Below are 24,304 nucleotides of genomic sequence, written 5' to 3'. Positions count from 1 at the left end.
AAACACTGCGTGTGGTTCTGCTAAGGAAGAAAAGGCGGGGGGGCGACACTGCAGGACCTCGGTGGACAATCCCAGGTGCGCGCCCACCGGGCCCCCATGAAGACGCCCAGGCCCGCCATGCCTTTATTCCATTTACTGCCAGATGGTGCGGGCGCCACCTGGTGGCCGCGCGGGGAAGTCACACGACCTCGTCGGTCACGGGGATGGGGTTAGTCTGGGTGCCGCCCGGGGAGCCTCCAATCGCCGCGTCCTCCCCTTGCTCCTCGCTCGGCTTCTTGCGGGCTTCGGCCGGGGGCCGGGGCGGGGGGTTGCTGGGAGGCTGCTTGATGGTCGCGCCGACCTGCGGTCGCTCCTTGGGTTTCTGCTCAATGGGGATCCACTTCTCGCCGCGAATGGCGGCCTGTGGGGGAGGGTCACACTGGGAGCCGCCCCTTACCCACACTCGCTGGTCACCCGCCCACCGTCACCTGCACTTGGGTGCACTAGAGATGGAGGACCTGAGGCTCAGAAAGCTTGAATGACGTGCCCAAGGCCACACAGCCGGACTAGGTCTCCTGACACCACAGCCAGACTATTTCACATGGGGGCGGGGAGGGGGTAAGGCAGGTGGGAATGGGGGGGGGGCGGTTCCGGAACAGCCCTGTAGGCCACTTCCTGGTGCAAATTTCCAGGCCTAAGGGGTTCCCAGGTCTTGTCACCGAGGACTATGGTCGGAGCCACAGGGAGGCCAGGCCCAGTTTTCACAAATGCCGGCCAGCTCGAAGGGCACGATGGGGGTGGGGAATCCAGGGAGCGCAGGGCCCCATTCTGCCCTGATGAGCGACTCCCACTCACCCTGTACCAGCCCTTACCTAGACCCAGCGGATGCCCCGGCACTTCTGCATAAGACTCTCAGTGCCTGTCTTCAGGGGGCAGGAAAGAGAGTACCCGAGTGATTCTACTTTGGGTCGGGTGGGGGGGTGTTGGGGAGACACTAAAAATGCAAACTCCTGGGCCACATACCCAGGTGCTCCAACTCAACAGGCTGGGGACCTGGGAATGGGTATTTTAAATGTGTATCCATAATATTTGATAGAGACAAAAATACATATTATATAGGCTATAAGGAACTGTGGTGGTGCAGTGGTTAAGCGCTCTGCCGCTAACTCTAAGGTCACAGTTCAAACCCACCAGCTGCTTGGAAAGATATGACAGTCTGCTTCCATAAAGATGACAGTCTTAGAAGCCCTATGGGACAGTTCTACTCTGTTGTATGGGTCACTGTGAGTCGGAATCGACTGAACCGCAATGGGTTTGGTTTTTCAGGTTTTTATACACGCTACGGGCTGTGATTGGAAACCCTGGTGGCCTAGTGGTTAAGTGCTACGGCTGCTAACTAAAAGGTCAGCAGTTCAAATCCACCAGATGCTCCTTGGAAACTCTATGGGGCAGTTCTACTATGACCTATAGAGTCACTGTGAGTCGGAATTGACTCAACGGCAACAGGTTAGGTTTTTTTTTTTTTTAATGGGCTGTGATAATAAAGTGAATATCTGTGACTCCACTACCTAAGAGCTAGAACACTCTATCTTAGATGAAGTTGACAGAAGAAAATGTAGCAACATATCTTTATGACCTAGGGGCAGGAAAAGGCTTTTTTAAAAAGCACAAACCATAAAGCAAATAAAGAAACAAACTTCTGTACTTCTGTTGAAGGAAGACCTTCATGGACACAGTTAGCCAACCCTTAACAGAAAGGGAGAAGAGACAATGTCTAAATCCCACAAGGGATTAATAGCTAAAATGTACATAGAATTCCTGCCAGCCAACAAAAGAAAGGCAGTAAGGTGCATAGAAAGATGGGCCAAGACTAAGAGCAGGCAACTTCGAGAAGAATACATATATTACACATATTATGGAACACAAAGAATACATATATTACAGAACACGAAGCAGTGGACACGCTTATAACTCATCAGAGAATGTAAGTCAAAATCACCCGCCCTGTCAGCCTTACGCCTGGTAAACTGCCAAAGCTGTGGAGAGCTTGGGAAGGCCGAGTGGGAGATGGACCTGCGCGTGGGGCCTGGCGCACCAGACGACATCACACAACAGAGGCTGCAGGGCCTAAGCCCACCCAGCAGTTCCGCTCTGAGCTTAACTCAAGGACATTCACACTCAGGTCTGTGAGGGGATGGGCTGCATGTGGCCACGGAGAGCTGGAGGCAACTGGGTGGTCCTGGGAGGGTGCAGAGGTGAGGTGTGGGGGGCTCCACAGATGCTAGAATAACAGCAGTGCACATAGCAACAGTAAGGAATTGGAAAGCGGAGAGACACGTGCAGAAGTCATCAAGACTGGAAACACGACTCCATTTATATAAACACAAAGAGTGCACAAACCACACTACACATTTCGTAAGAACACAGAGAAAGAAAACATGCATGCCAGACACACAAGAACAGCTTCCTCTGGAGTAGGGGTGAAGGGTGGGCTCTGAGGATAAAAGAAGACAAATCGACTCACAATGGAGGGTCTCTGACATCCCTCTCTGCCCCGGCATCCTAGGGAAACCCCAAGGCTTCGCCCCGAGGCGGGAACTGCTGTGCTTCCCCAGCCCATGTCGTCCGACCTCATCCAGAGGTGATCACAGTCACTCATCCAGCCTTATCCTCTTAGGAAAATGGCTTTATCACATGGGTTTTCTCATAACTTGAAGTCATTTCCGTAAGTCTCAGGCAAACTCAACTGTCTGCATCTGTGTTGCTAACAAGTTCCCCCAGGAGGTCCTGACCCCTGCCCCCAACATTGGAGAAAAAATGGTCTAGATGAGGAAAGAGCCTGATAAAAGGGATCCAAACCCAGGCTGGGCCCCTGGCTGGCTGTGTGACCCTGGGCAAGCCTCGTGCCTCCCTGAGCTTCCATATCTTCATCTGTACAGTGGGGGCTCAGCACCCGCCCTGCAGGTGCCTACTGAATAAGAAAACATGGGGAAGGGTCCAGCACACCTTAGATGTCCTCACCAGGACAGGAGCCAACATGCAGGACCCTGTTGGCTACAGCAAGGACCTCAAGAGCTTCTGGTGGGCCTAAGCTCAGCCTGCAGAGCAGCTGAGAGGTTGAGGTTGTCAAGGGCCAGGGGTGGGGTGGCTGGGGGCCTGGCTAGAGAGGACACCACTCACCAGCAGGTAGATACCACTCGCGATGGCCAAGCAGGCAGTCCCGAGAATGGTGGCAAGCAGGAAGCCTGCAGGTACGGACAGCCTGGGGCAGGGGACATCAGGAAGGGCAATCAGAAAGGGGTCAGAAGACCCAGTCTTGGGGCAGAGGCCAAGAGATCTTGGGACAAAATGAACTAGAAATGTGTGGTCCCATGGGACCCCAGACTAAGGGAACGTCCAGCCCTGCCAAAGTCTGGCCCCTCAGTTTTGGCCCCTTGAGCTGTTTTCTGCCTTGACTTGTACCTTGCAAGACACTAACTCTTGGAACCCAGCCACTACATTGGGAGGAAGCCCAAGTAGCTGTGAAGAGGCCCCATGTGGGCGTTTGGGCCTCAGACCAGCATTAACCACCAGGCATGTGAGTGACAAAGCCTTCAAGGCTGCAACCACATGACAGCCAGCCCACCAGCAAAAACTGCTCAGCTGAACCCAGCCATCCCCAGAACCAAGAACTGTCCTGCTGAGTCCAACCAAGCTCAGAAATGAGAACTACCCAGCTGAGCCCAGCCAACCCCAGAACCTTGACTGTTAGTGTTTTTAGCCACTGAGTTTGGGTGAAGTGTTACACAGCAATAGATAATTGACAAGAGATTTCGGGAACCTCTCCCAGAGCTTGAGCTCTGCGTTTTTGTTCAGAAAAACATCCAGGCAGGGAGGGGGTCTGACTTGGCCCAAGGTCTCCTGCCCAGGCCATTAAGCCAGTGAGGGGGGCCTACTCCAAGACCTCCTAGAGCAAGGCAGGGAGCACAGGTGGGGACTTACACAAGGTGCAGGAAGGCCCGGAAGTAGTAATTTCTGGTGAAGGGCCCAAACATCTTCACCACAGACGTCATATACTTCTGTCCACTATGCAGGGGGGAGGGCCAGGAGGACAGACAGTGGGGTCAGTACCTGTCCCACCCAGGACACCCCCGGCCCTACCCCAGCCTCTTTATCCCAGGAACCACAGGGCAGAAGCTGGGCAGGCATCCAGCCTCAGTTTGCCCAGAAGGAAGAATGGGTTGGTGCCTGGAGCCCCAAAGGGAAGGGAGCGGGCTCCTGAAGGCGCTACTGGCCAATTGCCCTGCCCCGGTGACTTCTGCCTGGGCTCTGCATCCCTGGTATGGACCCAGGACCCCCAGAATGAACCCCAACAACCCCAAATGGACCCCAGGACCCCCAGTGGACCCAAGGACCCCAGAACGGATCCACAGGACCCCAAGATGGACCCCCAGGATGGACCCTGGAACCCCTGGATGGATCCCAGGACCCCTGGTGGAGTCCCGATGTACCCGCCACAGGAGGGAGACTCACCAGCGCTCCATGGTGGAGCCTTTCTTCCTCTTCCCCCGGGGGTACTCCAGCAGGCAGACGAGGACTCCTGCTGCACTAAGCACTTGGTTAAGGAACAGCCTGGCCCTGGGGGCATGATGAGCCCCATTTGCCCATGGAGACCTAAGAGGCTCAGAGACGTACAGCCACTGCCCGAGGTCACACAGCCAGAACACAGGTTTGACCTTCACCCCTCGTCCTGAGCCCTCTGGCCCCTTAGCCTGTTTCTGGCTTCTAGTGGTGGGTGCACAGGGGCTATAACGGCTGGGCCCGGCAGGGTGGAGGAGGACAGGGCCCAGTCCCGGTGCCTGCCCTCGGAGGCGATAACACTGCCACCCATTCCCTGGGCATGGGGGAAGGCTTTGCTAACCCTATGTGAATGCAGGCAGGTCCCTTCGCTGCTCTGGGCCCCACTTCCCACGCTGCAAAGTGGGCCCTGCTTCCCCCGAGCTGTGACTCTAAGCAGAACAGGCATGAAAAGCACTCTGCAAACTATTAAGTGCCATGCCCACGGGGGCAATAGCATCACCTGCCAAAGCCCACTGCCTGTGCCCTTGCCAGAGCCCAGCTTCCACTGCCCCCTACCAGCTCCCACCCACCCTGTCCGCCCATGCTGGCGGTGGCAGCTGCAGACAAGGATACATGGAGTATACCCCAAAGTACCACAGGGTGAACTGGCCGGCAGTAGCCACAATGCCTCCAGTGATAAGGACTGCGGGCAGAGAAGAAGCAGGTTAGCAGGCAGCCCCTGAGGGAGGGGCTGGAGTGCACAGTGCCCTCCTCCCGCCTCGGGGCCACGGGTTCACCACAGAGCTGCCCTTTAATCCGCCTACATGCTTGCTGACCTCTGGCCAGGAAGAGGGACCCAGGAGGGTGCAGACGTTTTTGTAGATAATGGTGAAAAGCTTGAGTTAAGGAGGTCAGGGATGTCTTCCCCCAGGAGGTGACATTTCAGCTGACAGCTGAGGATTGAGCCACTATTCACTGGTGAAGGAGGGAGGCAGCTGAGAGGACAGGCGACCAGGTAAGGAGAGGGGTTGGGGCTCAGAGCTGCTAGCCTAGGTTCCACACCGCACAGTCTGCGTCTTTGCTTTGGACGCTTTATGCATCCAAAGACTATCGTTAACGGTTGGTTTCTGTCTCTTCCCAGTGGATTGCTCCTTTTTATTACATGGCATTGCTGTTTCTTCTTATCAACGTTTTCACCTTCACCAAAATTTTACCTGCTACTGATATTTCTGAAGGTCCCTGGGTGGTACAAACAGTTAAGCACTTGACTACTAGCCAAGAGGTTGGCAGTTTGAACCCACTCATAGGCCGATCTGCTTCCAAAAGGTCAGAGCCTTGAAAACCCTATGAAGTTTTATTCTGCACACACGGATTGCCAAGAGTCAGAATCAACTCAACGACAACTAACAGTAACACTGATATTTCTACAGTCTGGTGGCGCAGTGTTAAGTGCTATGGCTGCTAACCAAAAGGTCGGCAGTTCGAATCCACCAGGTGCTCCTTGGAAACCCTATGGGGCAGTTCTACTCTGTCCTATAGAGTCGCTATGAGTTGGAATCGACCCAATGGCGATGAGTTTGGTTTTTAGGTTCGTATTTGTTAGATCCTCCATCCCTTTTTTTCCAACTCTGTGTGCTCTTGCTTCATGTGTGCCTCTTGTAAGCACTTATCGCTACATCCCCCCCAGTCACTTCCTGAAGTACAATCATGCACAGTCAAATATACACGCGTAAGCTTGATGACTTTCCACATGTGTACACCCCTGTGCTCTCTAACCAACCCAGGACGTCCCCTCATGTCCCCTTCCTCTCAGTGCTGGAAGACTCCTCTGGCTTCCTTCCTTCTGCTTTGATGCTGCTGTGGGCCAGCTCATCCTTTTATTTATTGAGTTGCACTCTGTTGTATGAACAGACCACAATTTAAAGGAGTCCCTGGGTGCTGCAAATGGTTCATGCGCTCGTCTGCTAGCCGAAAGGTTGTCGGTTCAAGTCCACCTAGAGGTGTCTCAGAAGACAGGCCTGCTGATCTACATCTGAAAAACCAGCCATTGAAAACCCTGTGGAGCACTGTTCTGCCCTGACACACAGGGGGCGCCATGAGTCGGAGTCAACTCTATGACAACTCGTTTGGTTTTTTTGGACTTTTTAAAACATCTTGTGCACCAGCTCACGTTTAGATTTGTCTGCTGTTTCTCCAGGTGTCGTTTACCTTGTCCCTCCTAACCTGTGTGGTAGAAGCCTCCATATGTGTCTCTGCTGGGGCCCTGTGGCTTCTCTGGTCCTGAGTCTGGTTTATCTCAGTGTCTTGGTCAGGAGTCCTTGTACAAGGGCAGGACAAATTCGGCACTCACACCATGCACAGCACAGGCCTGAGTTTCTAGGGTTGTTGTCTTGTGACTTTTTCCCGCCTAGAGCCTCAATGGCAGAGAACACTCGTCTCTGCTGATTCTAGGGGCTGGGGGAGGTTTGTCTAGTCTGTTCCATGTAGCAGTGGCCCTTCTGGCCTCCTGCATGAAGCCCAGCTCAGCCCCCTTCCCACCAGAGGCCCTGACACCCACAGGGTCCAGTCCAGGCCCTCTGTGGCCGATTCCCAGGGGGCCCCGACTTCAGCCCTGCTCACCATCCTAAAGCCTCACTTGGTTCCATTCCCTGCAGACTTCTTATTCTTGTTTTGAGCTCGCCTACACATTAACTTGTTCCATCTGTCTATCAGCATTTCTGTGTGTTGGAAAGGAAAGGACGGTTTCTTCATGCATTCAGTCAACATGTTGTTGACTGTCACCTTTGGGGGTGTCATGTCCTAAGCCTCAGTTTTGCTACTGCCACCAGCAGGGGTCAGGGAGGGGAGGGCAACACCATGACTGACTTCACAGGGAGGCATGAGGACTCAGTCTGGCCTCCAGCGAACATTAGGGAGCACCTATGACACACAGACAGTCTTCTAGGGGCTGGGGACTCGGCAGTGGGCCAGGCGGAAGAGGCCTGTGCCTTCAGGGGGCTTACCGTCTGGTACGGGGAAAGAAATCAACCTCAGAGAGTAGTGAGCGGGGACAGGGGACATGGCAGAAAGGGGGCAGGGGCTCAGAAAGATTTGTCGGAGCAGCCAGTGCTGAGCTGAGAAGGGACTGTAAAGGACAGCCAGGATGCTCCAGACAGGGAGAGCGTCTGCAAAGGCCCTGGGGCACAGAGAAGCTCGGGAGAGCCAGGGGCAGAGGAGGCCAGTGTGGCTGGGGAGGCTGGGAAGGCAGGCGGGGGCTTGAGTGGTCAGAAGCTGACTCTTACTCTACGCGATGGGAAGTCGCAGGAAGGTTTTAAGCAGGGAAGTGACAGGATCTGATATAATGGCATTTTCTAGGATAAAAAGAAGGTGGTTTAATGGAGTTGCGAATAACGGGGCTCCATCGGGCCTGAGTGGTGCTGTGTGGCTACAATTCACACAGAGAGTGAAGAGGAGTCAGCAAGAGGCTGGAGCGCAGAGCTGGCTGGAAGGGCCCTGGGAGACTGACCTGCAGCCAACCGAGACAGAGGTTACAACTTCCCTAGGCCTCGGCGTCCCTGTCTGCCAGTGGACTTGAGACTAGTACCACCTTACAGTCCAGAGGACGTCGAGGAGGCAAAGAACAGAAACTACCTGGTGCACAGTAAGGGCGCACTAAATGGGGCCACTGTGACCATCATATTATCACTAAATGAGGCTGCTGTGACCATTGTATTTGCACTAAATGGGTGGCTATGACCATCACATTCACACTAACAGGACTAGAACCCAGGTCTCTCTGTCACCACCTGCTTCCTGGAGGTGCTTGGTGAGTTGTGGCAGGAAGGAGGACATAGCTGGCTTGGAGGGCAACAGACCTCACAGTCTGTGGCCCGGGGTGACACTCCCCAGGGGAGCAGTATCATCTGAACTGACGCATAGAATCCCAGCCACTCCAAACTTCAAAAGGGAGAAGACCACTGGAAACAGAGCAGACTGCTGGGCCCCCCACCCCAAAGTTATCATAAAGTGCTGGCTGCCAGGAGAGGGTACTGCACTGCCCCTGGTGACAGGGACTCAGGGCAGAGTCTCAGGTGAGTAGCGAGTGGTGAGGGGTTGGGACCCTCCCTACCACCAACCCTTCCGAAGTTCCTCCTGCACACCCCGTCCCAGGGGTGCAGGTGAAGGGCAGCAGGTCCTTGGGGAGTAGCTTGATGGGTGGCGGGAAGGAGCATCCCCAGAGGCAGGAGGCGCTTCAAGAAGTTTTCTCTTGCCTCAGACCAAAGTCCCAACCACCCCTCCTGGGCCACCTCTGTCCCTGCTGACAGCCCCCAGAAGCACAACCTCCAGTCAGTGAGTGAGCTGGGCCGGGGGGCCCCTGGAACTACAAGATGCCCCACAAGGCCAGAGGCCTCTCTCCCTACTGCACTGACTCCGAGGGAGGGTGCCTTTCTCGACCCCAGGCCGCAGCCCCCCGCTGGGGTTGGGGGTCTCAGGGATGGGTCATCAGGCTGGGTTTTCCCAACCCAGGCTGGGTGGTGACTCCCCGGAAACCACAAGAGCAGAAACGCCTCCTCCCCCGACTGCAACTTCCTCTCCTGGGACCGAGGTCCGAACGGGGCAGAGCCGTGGAGGGGGCAGACTGACCAGCAGGGGAGATGCTGCGGCGCATCCTGGGGTCCCTGAAGCCCTCCCTCCCCGGCCTCAGCCCGAGGTTTCTGACGTCCCAGCTCCAGCCCCATTTCGCCAGCCGCAGCCTGGGATCTCCAGCCCCGACTTGCACGGCACGCAGCCCGAGGTTTCTGGACTCCCCAACGCCCTGGCTCCCCATCCCCAGCTCCAGTCACCACCCCGGGGATTGGGGCCCACTTCCTCGGCCAGCAGCGGGAGCCTCTGACTCCCCTCAGCCCGGACTCACCCTGGCTCCGCCTCCAGCCCCCTTCCCTGGGCCGCAGCCCGGGGTCTCTGCCTCCCCTTACCCAGCCCCCGTTCCAGGGTCTCGGCCCAGGCCCGCCCGCACCCCGCAGCCCCCCGCGCTCACTCAGGCCGGACGCCAGCGCCTGCTCGTTGGCCCACATAGCCCACTCGATCTGCCCCATGGCGGCGGCGGCTTCGCTCTGCGCCCCGCGGTTCCACGCCCCGGGATCCCACCCTCGCCCCGCCCCGCTGCTCTGCGCTCTGCTCCGCCCCGCCCCCCGACACAACGCACGCTCCCATTGGTCAAGTAGGGAAACTGAGGCCGACGGCGGGCCTGGCGCGAGTCTCTGGCGCTGTCACGGCCCAAGAAGCCCTGCTCCCCACTCCCTCCTCCTCAGGCCCGGAGCAGGAAGACTGAGGGCTGCCTGTGTGTGGGGCCCGTGGGCGCCCTGCGCGGGGTCCTGTGCTCGCCAGAGCCCTGTACTGTGAGGAGCCCTGCACAGACAGGAGCGCACAGCCGCCGGGAGCCCTCAATGCCCCCAGCTTCGCTCAGGCCTCCACGCCCCGGACAGGCCAGGCCAGCTCCCTGCGCTCAGGTCTCCTCCCGGTGAGGCCCCACTTCCTCCTTCAGCTCCTCGTCCACCACTTGCTCTGCGCTGGGCCCTGGCCTCGTTAACCCGGACTACGAAGCTTCCGACTGCTCAAGGATCACCAGCTGCGGTGACAAAAGAGGCTGTTGGCAGCCCCGACTCTGCGTTTTCACCAGTGGCGGTGTCAGACCAGGGTGTGTGTGTGTTAGGACTGAGAGCGCCACACGGAGGATCCCGCAGGCATCTCGCTGAAGACCCAGCAGTGTCAGGGCTTTTAAGGAGTTTACTCGGCTGCCTGACTACAGGCCTTTCTCACAGGGCCGGTGCAAGCAGCCACACCAGGCCACCCACAGCCCTTCCTTGCTGCTGGGCTAATGGGTCCCCTTCCCCACGTCTGTTATTAACAGCAGCAGCTGCTGGGGACGCCTGGCAGCTGGGACCAGAGGTTCCACCAGGGTGACCCCCACTTCCTCCCAGTCTAGTGCAGTGCGGGGGCCTGGGTCCTAGACTGTAGCGCTTTGTTCTGCAACTCAGGGAGGCGGCTTAAGACAGTCACATGGGAGTGTGTCAAAATGGGAAAACCCTGTCACCTCCTCCCCCACCCCTGTTCACGGTCACAGCCTTGGGCAGGCTCCCAGATCTGAGCTGCAGGGGGTAGGCACAGTGACAAGGACATGGGGACAGGAGTGCCTACTGTCTGGGGGAAAGTGACCCCACCTCTCCCATGGCTGATATCAGAAACAGAAGCAGCAAGTAGGAGTCCAGTGGGCAGAGGCCCAATCGAAAACCTGATGGTGGAAATAAGAGGGTCTCAGAAGCCATTAGCAGCACCCCAGTGACTGACCCTGGGAAAGGAGGGCAATTGGATTTGAGGTCCCCACAAGCTCTGGCCATGGAAAACCCAAGCCTGTCCTGTGTGCAGAGACTGGGAATTCTGACACATCCCCACCCTCATCCCCTTGCCTGTCAGCACTGGTACCTGCAGGCATCAGCACTGGGCATGGCCTGCCAGTGGTGGGGGCCTCTGAGAATCTCCTGGTCCTGTCGGTGGACAGCCAGGCAGCTGGGCCTCCCAAGGTGGGGTGTGGCTGTGCAGTCCAGGGTTCAGCATCGCTTCCATTTAAACCTTCAGCTCACTGTATATAGGTAGGTGGTTTGAACAGCGAGGTCTTTATCCACCTATCTTCCATGCTGAGAAAGAAGGCCGTTTCTTCTGGAACAAAGCATGTGTTACAACTGGCCCTCCTCCAGGGATGAAGGAACCCTTGCCCCAGTGCCCCGGGAGAGTTGTAGCCTTTCCAGCTCTGTGACCCTCAGGCAAATCCCATGACTCCGAAGCCAATGAAGAGAGCTGAGGCCAGGGGTTGGTGACACTGAGTTTATTCTCGTCGACAGGCCATATGGCGGTTGTGGCTCTTACATACGTGTTGGCATCTATCTTGCCACTCCCGTGGTTCAGCAGCCACCTTCCCCTCCATGGGGGGGCTGCCACCCACATCTCCTAGCAGGGGAACCCCTCTAGGCCACAGGGCTCCTCCTTGTGGGCCTAAGCTCAGGGCCCCAAGCCTCAGCAGGGAGCCTGTCAGCCTCAAAAGGGGCCCTGGAGGTTTCCTGAGACCCTGGGCAGATCCCTGAACCACACTGGTCATCCACTGCTGGGAAACTCAGGTCCGGCCATGTCAGTGCTACAGGCTGGCTGCGTCCGGAGCTGCACGTGGGCCCCAGCACAGGGTCAGCAAACTCTCCACATGAGGCTGCGGTCATACCAGGCTGGGCTTACTCCCCACCACCAGGTCTCTGCACCCCAATCCCAACTCCCATCTTGGCACCCAGTAGTGAGGGACTTGTGCCAGGAGCCTGCACAGCTGCGGGTGGTCACTCACTGCCTCGAGCAGAGCTGCTGTCCCAACAGGCTCCCTGGCTTCCAGAGCCAAGTGGCCACCCAGAAGCCCACAGGCCCGCTCAGACACTGGCGGCTCCCAGCTCCAGACAACAGCCCATCGACAAGGTGGTCAGGCGGCGAACTTTGGCAGACCATGAGAACCCAGGAGGTGAAGGTGAGGGTCGTCCAGGATTTGAGGTCCAGGCCCCGCCTGGGGGCAGAGAAATCAATGTCAGGTTGGGGTGACAGCAGCACCCCCATCCCACCTGCTCCAGCTGTCTTTTGGGGGCTGGGAGGTTGTTAAGGAGCAGGTTACAGACCTGTCAGAGCAACATAAGAGCCCCGCCCCCTCCAGCTGCCCCTCCCCCAATAAGTCCTGGTAGGAAGCTAGGCAGAGAGGAGGGGCCCCCCCACCTGGATGGTGAGCCCTGCCCTCAGCTTCCTCTGGGCAGAGCTGCGCCCCTTCCCTGCTGGGAGCTCCTGGGGTGGCACTAGTCACCCGCCTCCCTCACCCAGACCCAGGGATGGAGGACAAGTCACAGGGGGCCCCAAGGGTGGCTCCCAGCCCCGTCCTGGAAACTACTCATTCCAGCGAGCTGCCCCCTTGTCTGCTGTCCCTGAGTTTGTCCCTCCCCAAGGCCACGGCCATGTTGCGTTCTCATCACACCCCTCCCTCCCAGCACCTGAGATTATCTGTCGCCCCTCGAGGTGGGTCTGAGCAGGGGAGCAAACACACCACATCCTATCTGGCACTCTGAAAGCGAAAAAGCAGAACTACCGCCGCCCTGGTCGGCAGGAAAGCGGAACTACTGCTGCTTCTGCACTGCTGCTCTTGCTGCCACTGGTGTCATATGCAGTGTGATCCTCCTCCCAGCCGGCCAGTCCCAAAGCACCTCCCCGTTGGAGGGGAGCCCCACGGAGCCTGAGCCTCGGACACCGGCCTCCCTAGCCTGGACTTACCTTCGTGGCAATGATGTATCTAACACCGCCGGGAGTCGGGTCCAGGGCCAGTGTGGTCTTCAGCTCGTCCGACAGTGGGACTGGCCTCACTGGCAGCCCCTTCAGGAACCTGGGTAGAGACAGGTGGGTCACCGAGGGCCTCCCCCTCGAGAGGTTCTGGGCACCCTGGCCCATGGCTGTGTCAGGCCCTGTGGGCTAACACGGCATGAGAGAAAGAGCCTCTCACCCGTGGTCATCATTGCACTCCTCAAAAGAGGGAGACCCGCAAACGTCAGGGCAATGGTGCAGGAGACCGATATTCTCAGCCACCCACCCTACAAGGCAGCACTGCCCCAATTATCAGACAGAAGGCACCCCCACCCCTGTCCCCACACTGCCAGGCAGGAAGCAGATTCAAGGTTCCTGCAAGCTCTGTCCTTCCTGAGGACAAGGGACCACTGAGACAGCGGGAAGGCATGAAACCAGTCACTGGTGTCACATTGCTGTGCCTGGGATGCTGGGTGGGGCCCAATGGAACACACCTACACACGGGAGGTGGCAGCACTGGGGAGCTTGCCCAGGTCTGGCTCTCATGGTGAGCAGGAAACCCAGGGGCTGCAGGACACTTTTCATTAAGTGGCCAGGCGTGTGGGCTCCCTTCGTAAAGGAACAGTGGGATAAAATCAGCCACTCGGGGCGGGGGCAGGTGTGTGGGCTTCCAGGCTACTGGACCCATGGTGTCCACGTGGACCCTTGGTAACTGCGCACAGTGGCACGTCCTCCCTATGGGACCCTGAGACATATCACAGTCACCAGGAGGCATACCCGCCACATCCAACCACCTGCAGCCCCCCTACCTGGCTCAGAACCCTGGCCTGTGGATGCCACCCACTCCCCATTCTTGGCAGGGGACCCCGCTCTGCCAAAAAGGGAGGACAGGGCTGTCACTCACTTGTCTCCATTCGACTCCGGGGGGAAGCAGTGGCTCACGGCCGCCACAAATTCTGCCACAGTGTCATCCAGAGTGAAGACCACAGCATTAGGGCCCGCGTCAAACGTGTACGCCACCTGGAACGCGCTGGTCAGCCTGGCCGTCTACATGGCACCCACCTGCTCTGCCCGACTGAGCTGCCCCCGGGCCTCTGAACCAAGCAGAGGGGGCAGCACTGCTTCTGTGTCATGGGACCCCTGCCCGGTAACGCGTGAGAGGAAGAAACCTTCTACCCTGCGCCCAAACTGTGCTGCAGCCCTACCGGGTCACGCAACCAATGTGTCTGTTAGGACGCCATTTACGCGAAACAAAACAGGATCAAGTAGAAACACCAGCGTGCTTTGTGCACTGTGAGGGTGGGGTGTGTTCTGTAAGCCTCCGGTTTCCGGCCTGCTGTGTTTGCAGCTACAGCACACTCTTTACTGGGTATGCAGCTGGACAGTGAGCAGCACTGTGGTGGGTTTCGGGCCTGGTGGAGCCAGAAGATGGGGCCCTTGGTGCCCCCCATGTGGTGACCCAACCACGTTACCTTGGTCTGCCCATGGTGCGCGTTGAAGCGGTGCACCAGGTCCATGATGTGCCTGGAGGTGTCATTGAGGTAGGAGATGGGGGGGAAAGTGTCCAGGCAGGTGGCGTGGAACTGGTTGCTGTCCTTCATGGTCAACTGCCCAAAGCCAGGGAAGTCCCGCTCGCGGATGCATTGAATCATCTCAGCCATGCGTGCTGGCACCACTGATGTGGCCCGAAACTGCAGGACAACAGGCATGTTCCAGCAAGGTGTGTGTTTCCTAACAGAGGGCTTGAGCCTACTCTACCCTTTAGGCAGCAACTGTACTGGCTCCTCTCTGCCAGACACACCACCCGGCCCTCCCGCCACTGCCGCCTCACCTGGAGCAGAGCGCTGGTCTCCACGCTGGTCTGCATGCCCGCTGTGCTGCCAGTTAGCTTTTTCTCTGTGCTCACCTGCAGGGGAGAGGTGGTCCCTATGCCCTGTGTCCATGCCCCGAAGGGCCCTGAACTTGCCCCCCACCATGGCTCCAGAGGAGCTAAGTCTCAGCAGAGAAGACACCAGGTCTTCAGGCTCCAGGGCTGGAACACAGAACCCCCAGCCCCCTGTGTAACCCCGAGTCGGCCAAGGCCAGGAAGCGAGGTGCACACCCACAGTTTGCTGCTCAGGACTGGCCCTCCATACACGTGCACCTGGCCAAGGCAGTAGGAGGAAGCAGAGGCTGTGCTCTTGCGGACAGCTGGGCCTTGGGGCTTGAGGGGAGGCCTGGTGGGGGCTCTGCACATGTGGGCAGGAGGAGGTCTCCCCTCGGCTGGGGTGAATATAGCAGGTATGGGCTGTGCTGACCAGGTGGCAACCCGCGCCAGCACCTCCTGGTTCTCACCAGGGAGCAGTGCCCTGGGGCCTGGGATCAGCTCTGAGGCTTTTCAAGGGGGTCTCTCTTCACTAGTGGTCTTGCAGCCGGTGCAGCTGTGATAACCGCCTGCCTCCCAGACAACAGATAGAGCCTGTCTCTGAGCGCTCGCCCAGGCTCACTCACCACGAGGATGAGGATGCGCAGCTCTGGCCAGTGTGACTCAGGGGCCACCTGCTGGGCGATGCTATCCTTGCCGTCGGCCCGCTCCCCCATGTGCCACTCCACGAAGCCGCCGTACAGGCTCCGACAGGCGCTACCTGAGCCGCGGCGGGCCACCTCCGAGAGCTCACCCTCCACCCCGTAGACTCGCGCCAGGGTGTAGGCTGTAGGCACAGGAGGGTAGGGGGACTCAGAGATGGCCAAGGAGGTTGAGGCCATGCGGGCAGCACAACCAAGGATAGGTCCAGATGTTTGGACCTAGACACCCCCCAACGCCCTGCAGGTGACCTACAAATGCTGAGACCACTGAGCTGCCTGGCCATCAGCTTTAGGAGTTGACCAGTCATCTACTCACCTGCTCACTCATCTGTCATCCACCCACCCTCCAGCCATCATCCATCTACCTATCTGCCATCCATACATCCATCCATCTGTCCATCCATCCACCCCTCCACCCCGCCATCATCCACCAAGTGCCTGCTCTGGACTACAAAGTGGAGCAAAGCACAGCCCCAGGTCTTCAGGGCTCACTGTCTTAGGAGTCTCAAACCCTTGGGGGACTCAAGGGAGGCAGCTGTAAAGGGGCTGGAGGGAGTTTTTCTGAGGAGGGGACACCTGAGCTGGGTTTGAGGGAGAGGAGGGAGTCTGGAAAATCATCAGGGGCAGGGACAAGGCACAGAGGGAGCTTACTATGGGGCAGCACTGGGGGCCTGGGGAACGCAGGTGCACAATGCCTGCTCTCTGCTGGCACCACCTCCCCACTCCCTCTCAGTCCACATGCCCCCAGAGGGGCTGAGCCCACCCTGAGGTCTGCTCACCCAGGACAGTCATGTGATGCAAACTATGCCAATAATTCCCATCCTGGGATTTTTGCTGGGACTACAGGGTGAGAGGTGCCCCTCTCCACCAGTCTCATGCTGCTGGTGACCAGCTCTGCCATCACATGGGAGGAGGGGGCCCTGCTGGACAGTTAGCCCAAAGCAGAGAAAGCAGAGCTCAGATGTACAGAGAGAGATTGCTCACGATGTTGCTAGGACCCTAGACCTAGCTGTGGCTGAAGCCAGCCGCACCCTTTGGACTTCATGGTGGTTTCATGAGCCAAGAAACTGCACCTGTTTTAGCTTAAAGGGGTCTCTGTTCCATACAACTCAGCAAGCCTTGGCATACGCACTACCAAAAGACTTCAACATTCAGACATGTGCTTTGAGGAGAGACCGGCAAACTGAGAGAGGGGACAGGGCCTGGAGGGAATGGCTCTCGGCTGGCCGGGCTCCCTGGACACAGAGCATTCTCTGCTGCTGCACAGTTGCGTGAATCTCTGTGGTACCCACCCAGGCAGGCGTAGCCTGCAGCAGAAGACGCCAGGCCTGCAGCCGTGGGGAAGTTGTTCTCTGACGCGATGTGCACTTTGTAGCTGAGGCTGAGGGGTGGCGTGTCCCCATCATCTGTGCTTCTGTGCTTCCGGGCCAGGCGGCGGACTGTAGGCCGAGACAGGGACACTGTCAGCACCCGGTGATGGGTGGAGCCAGCATACCCTCAGGCCAGGAGGAGGCACGGGTCCAGCTGACCCACTCACCTCTGCCCCCAGATTTTCACACAAGCCTGCTACGGAAAAGCCCCAGGTCCCAGACCCTCCCAGTGATAACAAGGCTCCTCAGTCAGCCCGAAGCTCCAGGAAGTCCGGTGAGAGAGGAAACTGAGGATAAACTGCTACCACTGGGTCAGGGCACTGGACCTTCGCCCAGAACGAGGGCGGGAAGAAGGGGAGCCACAACCGTGCAGACTCACTCTCCCCAAGGCAAGACTGTAGGCGCGGCTGCCCCACATCCACCTCTGTGCCATTCAGCCAGATCCGGTCCTCCTTGAAGTCCTTGCTGATGGCAGCAGTCGTTGTGGTTTTTAGCTGGAAAGGAAGCAGGGTCACCTCTGGGGCTGAAGGGGAGTCCAGCCCAGCATCCCCTCTCTGCTGGGAAGGACTTTCCTCCCCACAGCCCCTCAGGTCAGCCTCAGGGGCAGTTACGGCCCTGGTTGGAGGATGGGGGTGGGGTGGGGTGGGTTCTGATAGCCACAGCAGAGCCATGTTCTACACAGAAGGCCAGGAGTTCCCAGGGGACCCTGGGGGGCGCGTGTGTGTGTGTGTATTGGTGTGCACGTGGGCGTTGTGTGTATGCGATGAGACTCCCAAGGCAAGTGTGTATATGTATAATGGTGCATATGTACGTGTCTGTGTTTATTGCTATGTACATGTGTGTATTGTGTTGTGAGATGACACCCTGGGGCATGTGTGTATAGTATAATGGTGTGTATGTGTGTGTATCCGTTAGCGTGAACATACTGTATGTGTGAGATGAGACCCTGGGGCATGTACGTGTATAATGGTGTCTACGTGTGAGTGCTATGAGTCAGAATCCACTCGATGGCAGTGGGTTTTTTTGTTTTTATGTGCGAGTGTGTGATAAGACCTGAGACCCTGGGGTGTGCAAGTGTGTGCATGTGGAACGTTGCTACAGAGACAGGACAACACTGTGGTTGGCTGGGACAGTTTTCACTGCTGAGCCCGTCACCCCACCAGCTGCTGAGAGCAGTTTTGCACATGTCCATATGGCGCCATCCCTGCCCACACTCACCTGGTCCTGGTGCAGGGTGACACTCAGGGAGGAGTTAAGGGGCAGGACCAGCTCCTCATCACGCTTTCCCCCTGGAGCGGATGACCAAAAGCAGAGCCCGTCAGTCTCCCAGCCCAGCAGCACCTCACTCCCCATAGCCAGCCCCCTCCCTCCTCACACTGACATCTAAGTTCTCCTTCTGGGGCAGGCAGGTCACATTTTGCCCTTATGATGCTTGGTGACCTCATGTGTGTTACAGAATAGAATTGCCCCGTACGGTTTTCTTGGCTGTAATCTTTATGGAAGCAGGTCACCAGGCCTTTCTTCCGCAGTGCTGCTGGGTGGGTTTGAACCACCAACCTTTCAGTTAGTAGTCAAGTGGAAACTGTTTGCACACCCAGGGACCTTAGTGATGCTTGTGGTGATAAACTGTTCTGTATCTTGGCTGTATCAATGCCACTATCTCAGTTGCCACGTTGTACTATAGTTTTAGTTCAAATCCACCAGCTGCTTCTTGGAAACCCTATGGGACAGTTCTACCCTGTCTTATAAGGTCACTAAGAGTCAGAATCGACTCAATGGCAACAGATTTGGTTTTCTGATTTTCCCACTGAGGGAAACTCAGTGAAGGGTACAAAGGACTATTTCTTACAACTGCATGTGAATTTCAATTATGCTGAAATAAAATCCCGAAAAAAAAAAAAAAAGGCCAGGGGCCCACGGTGATAGCTCAGCTGTTTTGGGCAGCTTGCCAGTGGGAGCAGGTGGTGTTGAGCAAGATCCACCCCAACCTGTCCTCCTGGAATAAGGACTGGCCCAGCTGGGCAGAGAAAGAGGGAAAGTCAGCCCTGGAGCTGTCTAAGGACCCTGCTCAGAGAAGGAAACAGGCTGTTGATCTGGCATGTCCAAAACTGATTTCCCAACCTCCCTGCCTTCCAACAGTGGAGCGGTGGGACAGGCCGGGCTTGACGCCTGGCACCACCACCTCTGGCTGGATGCCGGATCAGGTGACTAGACTGCTCTGATCCTCAGTTTCCTCATCTGTAAATGGGAGGTTAATAGGACCTGACTTACAGGGTTTCTGTGAAGTTAAAGAAGATGATGGTGTGAAAAGTAATATTCCATCTAGCTCGCAAAAGGCCATCCACAAATAGCAACGGTTGTTATGACTACTCACAGTAATAGTACATGGCACCACCAGCCTCCAGGCCACAGCACTCCCACACTCGATTTCCCACGCATCTCTGTGCAGCCCACACTGTTCTGGCCGAGCCCCCACTCCCCCGCAGGGTGAGTGAATATACAGGCTGACCTCAGCCCCCACACACTCGGCTGTCACCCACTTGGCCCCCACCAACTTGCACGGTGAGTGAATGGACAGGCTGACCCATGTTCTCGCCCACCCAGCCCTCACCCACTCCCTGACTCCCACCCACGCGGCCCCCACCCACCTGCAGCGCGAACGAATGGACAGGCTGACCCCGGCTCCCACCCACCCAGCCATCACCCTCCTGTCCCCCACCCACCTGCGCGGTGACGCACACGGCCGACCCCCAGTGAGGGGGCGCCGGGGAGGCTCGGGGCCCGGATCGCTCCCTGCCGCCTCGTCTGGGCACCCCGGCCTCCGCCAGGCGTCTACATAGCCCCGCTACTTACAGTACTTGATGACGGCGATGTTGACAGGCGCGGTGCAGGTGACGATCGTGAGCGGATTCTCAGACGCCATGACTGCACACCAGGCGTCTGAGCCCGCAGCAGCGGGGTGCCCCGGGCCCCAGGCGCCTCGCCTCACGCGCCGTTCCGCGATTGGGCCATGGGCCGCAGCTGCCCGCGCGCTGTCCAATCAGCGGCGGGCCCGGCCCACACTACACCTCTCAACCAATGGGCCGCATCGGACGATGAGCCGCCGACTCTGGGCCCGCCCTTCGCCGACTGGCGCACTGGGTCTGCGCAGGCGCAGGGTTTGCGCGCAGGATGAACTTCCGGTGGACACGGTTCAGACCCTCGGTGGTTCCGCAGCGCGAGTTACCGGGTGTCGTGGTGTGTGCGGCTCCGAGTGAAGCGGGACTGGGTGCTTGGGCTCTCGGGCCTCGCACCCAGGGGTCCTCCCGGCTGCATGAGGCCTCCCTGGCGCATTTAACCTGGGGTCCCCCGGCACCCCAGGTCCCCCCGCGCCCACCTGGGCCAACAACCAGTGCTGGCTGGGGCTCCCCTGCTAATGAATTACACGCATCGGAGATAGACTTTTTCAGCCCCGCCCCTTTTGTAAATTTATTTTTAGCTTTACAGTGAATCGGATTTCAGAAGAAGATTATGCGGTGTGAAGGCTTCCACCCTGGGCGGTCACCCAGTTATCTTCCCCAGAAGCGATCATTGTTACCGATTTTTTGTGTATCTTTTCATCAACATTTTATGCATAATACCAGCAAATTGGTGCTTCCTACTTTGCTTTTTCCACTTAAGTGTTTCTTAGAGACCATCCGATTCAGTGGAGAAAAGTGCTCCCTCGTTTTGTCATCTGGGAACACCACGTCTTACTCAACCTGTTCCTTATGATAGATAATTAGGTTATTACCAAGGTTTTGATATTATAAACATGCTTTTCCACACATTTTGTGCAAATGTGGGTATTTCTGTAGGAAAATTTCCTGAAAGTGGAATTGCTGGGCCACGTCGTACGTGCATTCAGCGATATCGGTAGTGGTGGAAAGTTGCCTTCTGTGGACAGAATCAATTGTTACACTCCCATCACCCAGGTGGAGGTGCAGACCCGCAGCTTACCGATGGATTATCAGTCTTTAGGGGAGAAATGGTCTTTTACTGTTGCTTAGATTTGTATCTCAGATGGTGGGTATTTTTAATTTTTCTTGCTATCAGTTTTCTGTCGCATACAACATCACTTCTTTTGAAGACTCTGGAGGATTGCTTTAGACAACAGTCTCAGGAGGAAAGGATTGAACTACAGGTAACGGTGAATCTAGGTAATTTATATCCTGCAGTGGCAGTGATGAAAAGGAGCACACAAACTATTTCTGTGTTGTACCAGGCACTGTGCTAGGTGCTTCACCTATATTAGCTAGGTGACTTTTATCATTACCTATGATCAAAGCAGGAAACCCTGATGGCGTAGTGGTTAAGAGCTATAGCTGCTAACCAAAAGGTTGGTAGTTTGAATCTACCAGCACTCCTTGGAAACCCTATGGGGTAGTTCTACTCTGTCCTATAGGGTCGCTGTGAGTTGGAATCAGCTTGATCGCAGTGGGTTTTTTTGGTTTTATGATCAAAGCAAGGAGCCCTAGTGGCAAAATGGTTAAGAGCTCAGCTGGTAACTGAAGGGCTAGTGGTTTGAACTCAGCCAGTAGCTCTTCCAGAGAAAGAGCTGGTGATCTGTAAAGATTAAAAAAAAAAAAAAAAATGGAGCCATTCTACTCTGTTCTGTGGCATTGATATGAGTCAGAATCGACTGGTCTGGACCCTGCCCAACAACACAAAGTATCACATCTACATGGTTACAAAAAGGCAATTAGCAGCCCTCTACCCTACCCCCATCCCCAGTTTTCTGCTCAGCTAAGGCAGCTGCTTTCAAATCCTTTCTTTTTCTCCATGTTTCTGCAGAACATGCTTATGTTATTTCGTTTTTGTCCACTTCAGAGGTCATCTAATGATGACCTACTCAGCAGAAATAAGAAATTCACCTCCACCTCCCAACCATCTGCTTAGCTCCCATCCTCCGTATCCAATTAAATCGGTATTCACTGTTTTCGTTATTGTACTGTGTCAGTCATATTCACAGCTGAGTCTGTGGCAGGAGTGTGTCTGACGGCGTGTGTATGGGCAGCAGAAAGCTTATTTAGTAGTGAGCCTTGGATGACAAGCCCCCATAATGAGGGCTGGCTGAAGATCCCCATGTCCACACCTGGGGCCCAGCTCTCCTGGACTGCCAACCCTCATGTATGAAAGGAACTGTTCCTGTGCCCTCTCTGTTAACTAACAATGTGGAATAAACATTCTTTCCTATCTCCAGATTTCTATCAAGTGGGTTGTGGGGGTTAGTGCCTACTGGGTTGCCCACCTGAAGGTGGTGGTGGCAAACCAGAGGATAGAAACTTTAAACTACACCCCCCACATTATTCTCACGTGTTCAGTTATAACGTGTTTCAAAGGTGGGAGGTACCAGGAAGACGGGAAGCCAAGTTTGCAGTTTCAGGATTAAATAGTAAGAACGGATATCCAGGAGACCCTCCTGCTCCAGGCATGAAATCTCTCCCATAATCCTGCCTCTGGAGATGGGAGAAAGCGTGGGATGGTGATTCTCAAATCTTCATATGACCGTGAGTCACCAGGGGTCTTGCTAAAGTATAGGCTCTGATTCAGCAGGTCTGGGGTGGGGCCTGAGAGTCTGCATTTTAGCAAGCTCCTGGGGATGCTGTTGGGGAACCTGCCCATCTGAAGACCCCACTGAGTTGTAAAGACGATAATGGAAAGCGCATGGGCTCTGTGTGTAAATAAGTTTCTTAACTGCCTAAGCCTCAGCTCACTGGTCTGTAAAATGGGAGTAACACCACCTACAGTGGTAATAAAAGTACCAAAGCAGATTTTCATACGTTTCCTAGTGCAGGGTCAGGGCATAGAAGCACGTAATCAGTGAAGGTTTTATCAGCAGCTGATACGCACCTGAGAACTTGATGCTCTAGACAGAAATGAGGGTCATTGTGTGTCCTTATCAGGCACCAAACCAAATCAGGGACCGGAGGCAAGGGTGACCCCGGGCCTGAGGTCACCTGTGCCTGACTCGTGCCTCAAGCTTGGAAGAATTTGAGGGAACCTACATTCACTCAGTAAACATTTATCAGGTGTTGCCTCGTGGTGGAACGTTGCTGAGTATGGGTACATTTGTGTGAAGAACCAAGGAGGCAGGGTCTCTGGGGAAGATCTGGGGGCCCTGGTCTAGTTTGGGATCCGTGACCTGATGGTGGGGGCCCTGGTCAGGGCAGGGGCCCTGGCCCAGTGCGGGTGTCTGGGCGGACTAGCTCAGCGGTGGTCAGCTCTCCTCACCCTCTGTGTTGGCCTTCGCAGCCCTGGCTGTCTGCAGACAGGTCAGCAGGGGGCACCGGAGTGCACGGTCCCAGGTCCTGCTTTACAGTCCCCGAGGGCTTACTGCTGCTGCCTGGTTCTTCATCCAGGCATCTGAGATTAAAGAGAGGAGTGGAGAGGCAAAAGCCTACAGAAACTCTACAGCCATTCCCATTCGTTCTTTGTTCAGAGAGGAAGGAGCTGGGGTGGGGCAGGCCTAGAACAGGTGACAGTTAACAGGTTCCCCGTAAGCTCTCACTGGACCCCACTGATCCTCAGGAAAGGCCATTTGCTGAGACAGGGAGATGGCACCTGTTCTTTCTGGACCAAGTTCCCAGAAATCGCCACCAATTAACATTCACCACCCCATTTCTTCTTCATATTTCATTCTTCCTCGAGCCACCATTGCCGCTTCTGAAGAATTTCCCTGTTCATTAAGAAATGTGTCATGCATGTAGAAGAATGCAGGTTATGTATTAACTCGAGGCGTAATAGAACGAACTCACAGCTACCACCAAAGTTAAGTAACCAAACACTGCCGTTCTTGGAAAGCCCCCTGAGCGCCCCCTCTGTGGCCTCCTTCCCAGTCTTCCCTCTCTTGAATTAGAGTTTATTGATCAGGACTGACTATCCTTCCAAGTCGTACAACGGGGACTGCTCTCTTCTTTACAGGAAGAATTCAATGTCATAGAGATCCGGGGCAAAGGAAAAGACAGCACATTGGCTGGGGCGAGGATTTTCAGCTGTGAGGCACCTGCCAGAACCTGGGAGAGGTAGGGAATCACAGGGTAGGGGGTTTAGTCACGGGAATGGGGAGACACGGAGGGTCGTGGCTGGTGATGACCTAGGCCTGAGTGAGGTTGGTCCTGTGCTTCGTACTGGTGAACTTTTCAAAGTTCTTTCTTCTTCTCTTTCATGAGGGGAAGATCTGTATAACTTTTTTACATAATCACAGAACAGAAGGCTGTCCAGCTTTCTGCTGTCTTGTAAACATTACAGAAGTTATCATTGCTCCTCTGTGCTTATTTGCAAGCATTTTCGGAATCCCCGTCTCCAAGGTGGGTACGAGGCAGGCAGGGTTCTGCCCTCGGGGGTTGTCTGCCCAGTCATGGAGATGAGACACCTTGTAAAAGGTGAGTAATGACACAGCCCGTGGCAGTGACCCAGAGATGCTCCAGGCACAGGAGTTAGTCACCAGAAGGTGATGTAAATCCTGTGATGGGAAGCAG

The 24,304-nt window shown here is 56.2% G+C and overlaps 2 protein-coding genes across 5 annotated transcripts; both read right to left on the bottom strand.

Moving 5' to 3' along the window:
- Positions 1–10: 10 nt before the first annotated feature.
- On the bottom strand, positions 11–9,637 carry LOC100666572 (cytochrome b-245 light chain). Of its 3 annotated transcripts, none has more exons than XM_064273669.1 (6): positions 9,536–9,637; positions 5,152–5,221; positions 4,492–4,566; positions 3,961–4,044; positions 3,160–3,241; positions 11–400 (listed from the first exon to the last, which is right to left on the bottom strand). In XM_064273669.1, the coding sequence occupies exons 1-6, from the start codon at positions 9,591–9,593 to the stop codon at positions 179–181; spliced, it is 591 nt and encodes a 196-aa protein (XP_064129739.1). In that variant the 5' UTR covers positions 9,594–9,637; the 3' UTR covers positions 11–178. The 3 variants fall into 3 exon arrangements, with proteins under 3 accessions (XP_064129739.1, XP_064129741.1, XP_064129740.1); XM_064273671.1 differs by lacking the exon at positions 9,536–9,637 and adding an exon at positions 5,355–5,459; XM_064273670.1 differs by lacking the exon at positions 3,961–4,044.
- Positions 9,638–11,365: 1,728 nt separating this feature from the next.
- MVD (mevalonate diphosphate decarboxylase) lies at positions 11,366–19,791 on the bottom strand. Of its 2 annotated transcripts, none has more exons than XR_010318821.1 (10): positions 19,659–19,791; positions 18,024–18,094; positions 17,185–17,299; positions 16,728–16,874; positions 15,361–15,560; positions 14,702–14,776; positions 14,343–14,561; positions 13,775–13,890; positions 12,567–12,952; positions 11,366–12,094 (listed from the first exon to the last, which is right to left on the bottom strand). XR_010318821.1 is itself a non-coding variant. In XM_064273667.1 (10 exons), exons 1-10 carry the CDS (start codon positions 19,726–19,728, stop codon positions 12,014–12,016), a joined length of 1,203 nt encoding a protein of 400 aa, XP_064129737.1. In that variant the 5' UTR covers positions 19,729–19,791; the 3' UTR covers positions 11,366–12,013. The 2 variants fall into 2 exon arrangements, 1 of the variants encoding a protein (XP_064129737.1); XM_064273667.1 differs by having other exon boundaries at positions 12,844–12,952.
- Positions 19,792–24,304: the final 4,513 nt, after the last annotated feature.

The sequence above is a fragment of the Loxodonta africana genome, chromosome 21, assembly GCF_030014295.1.
Source record: "Loxodonta africana isolate mLoxAfr1 chromosome 21, mLoxAfr1.hap2, whole genome shotgun sequence".
Lineage (NCBI taxonomy): Eukaryota > Metazoa > Chordata > Mammalia > Proboscidea > Elephantidae > Loxodonta > Loxodonta africana.
Note: the sequence above shows the minus strand (reverse complement) of the source record. Positions and strands in the feature narration are given on the sequence as shown.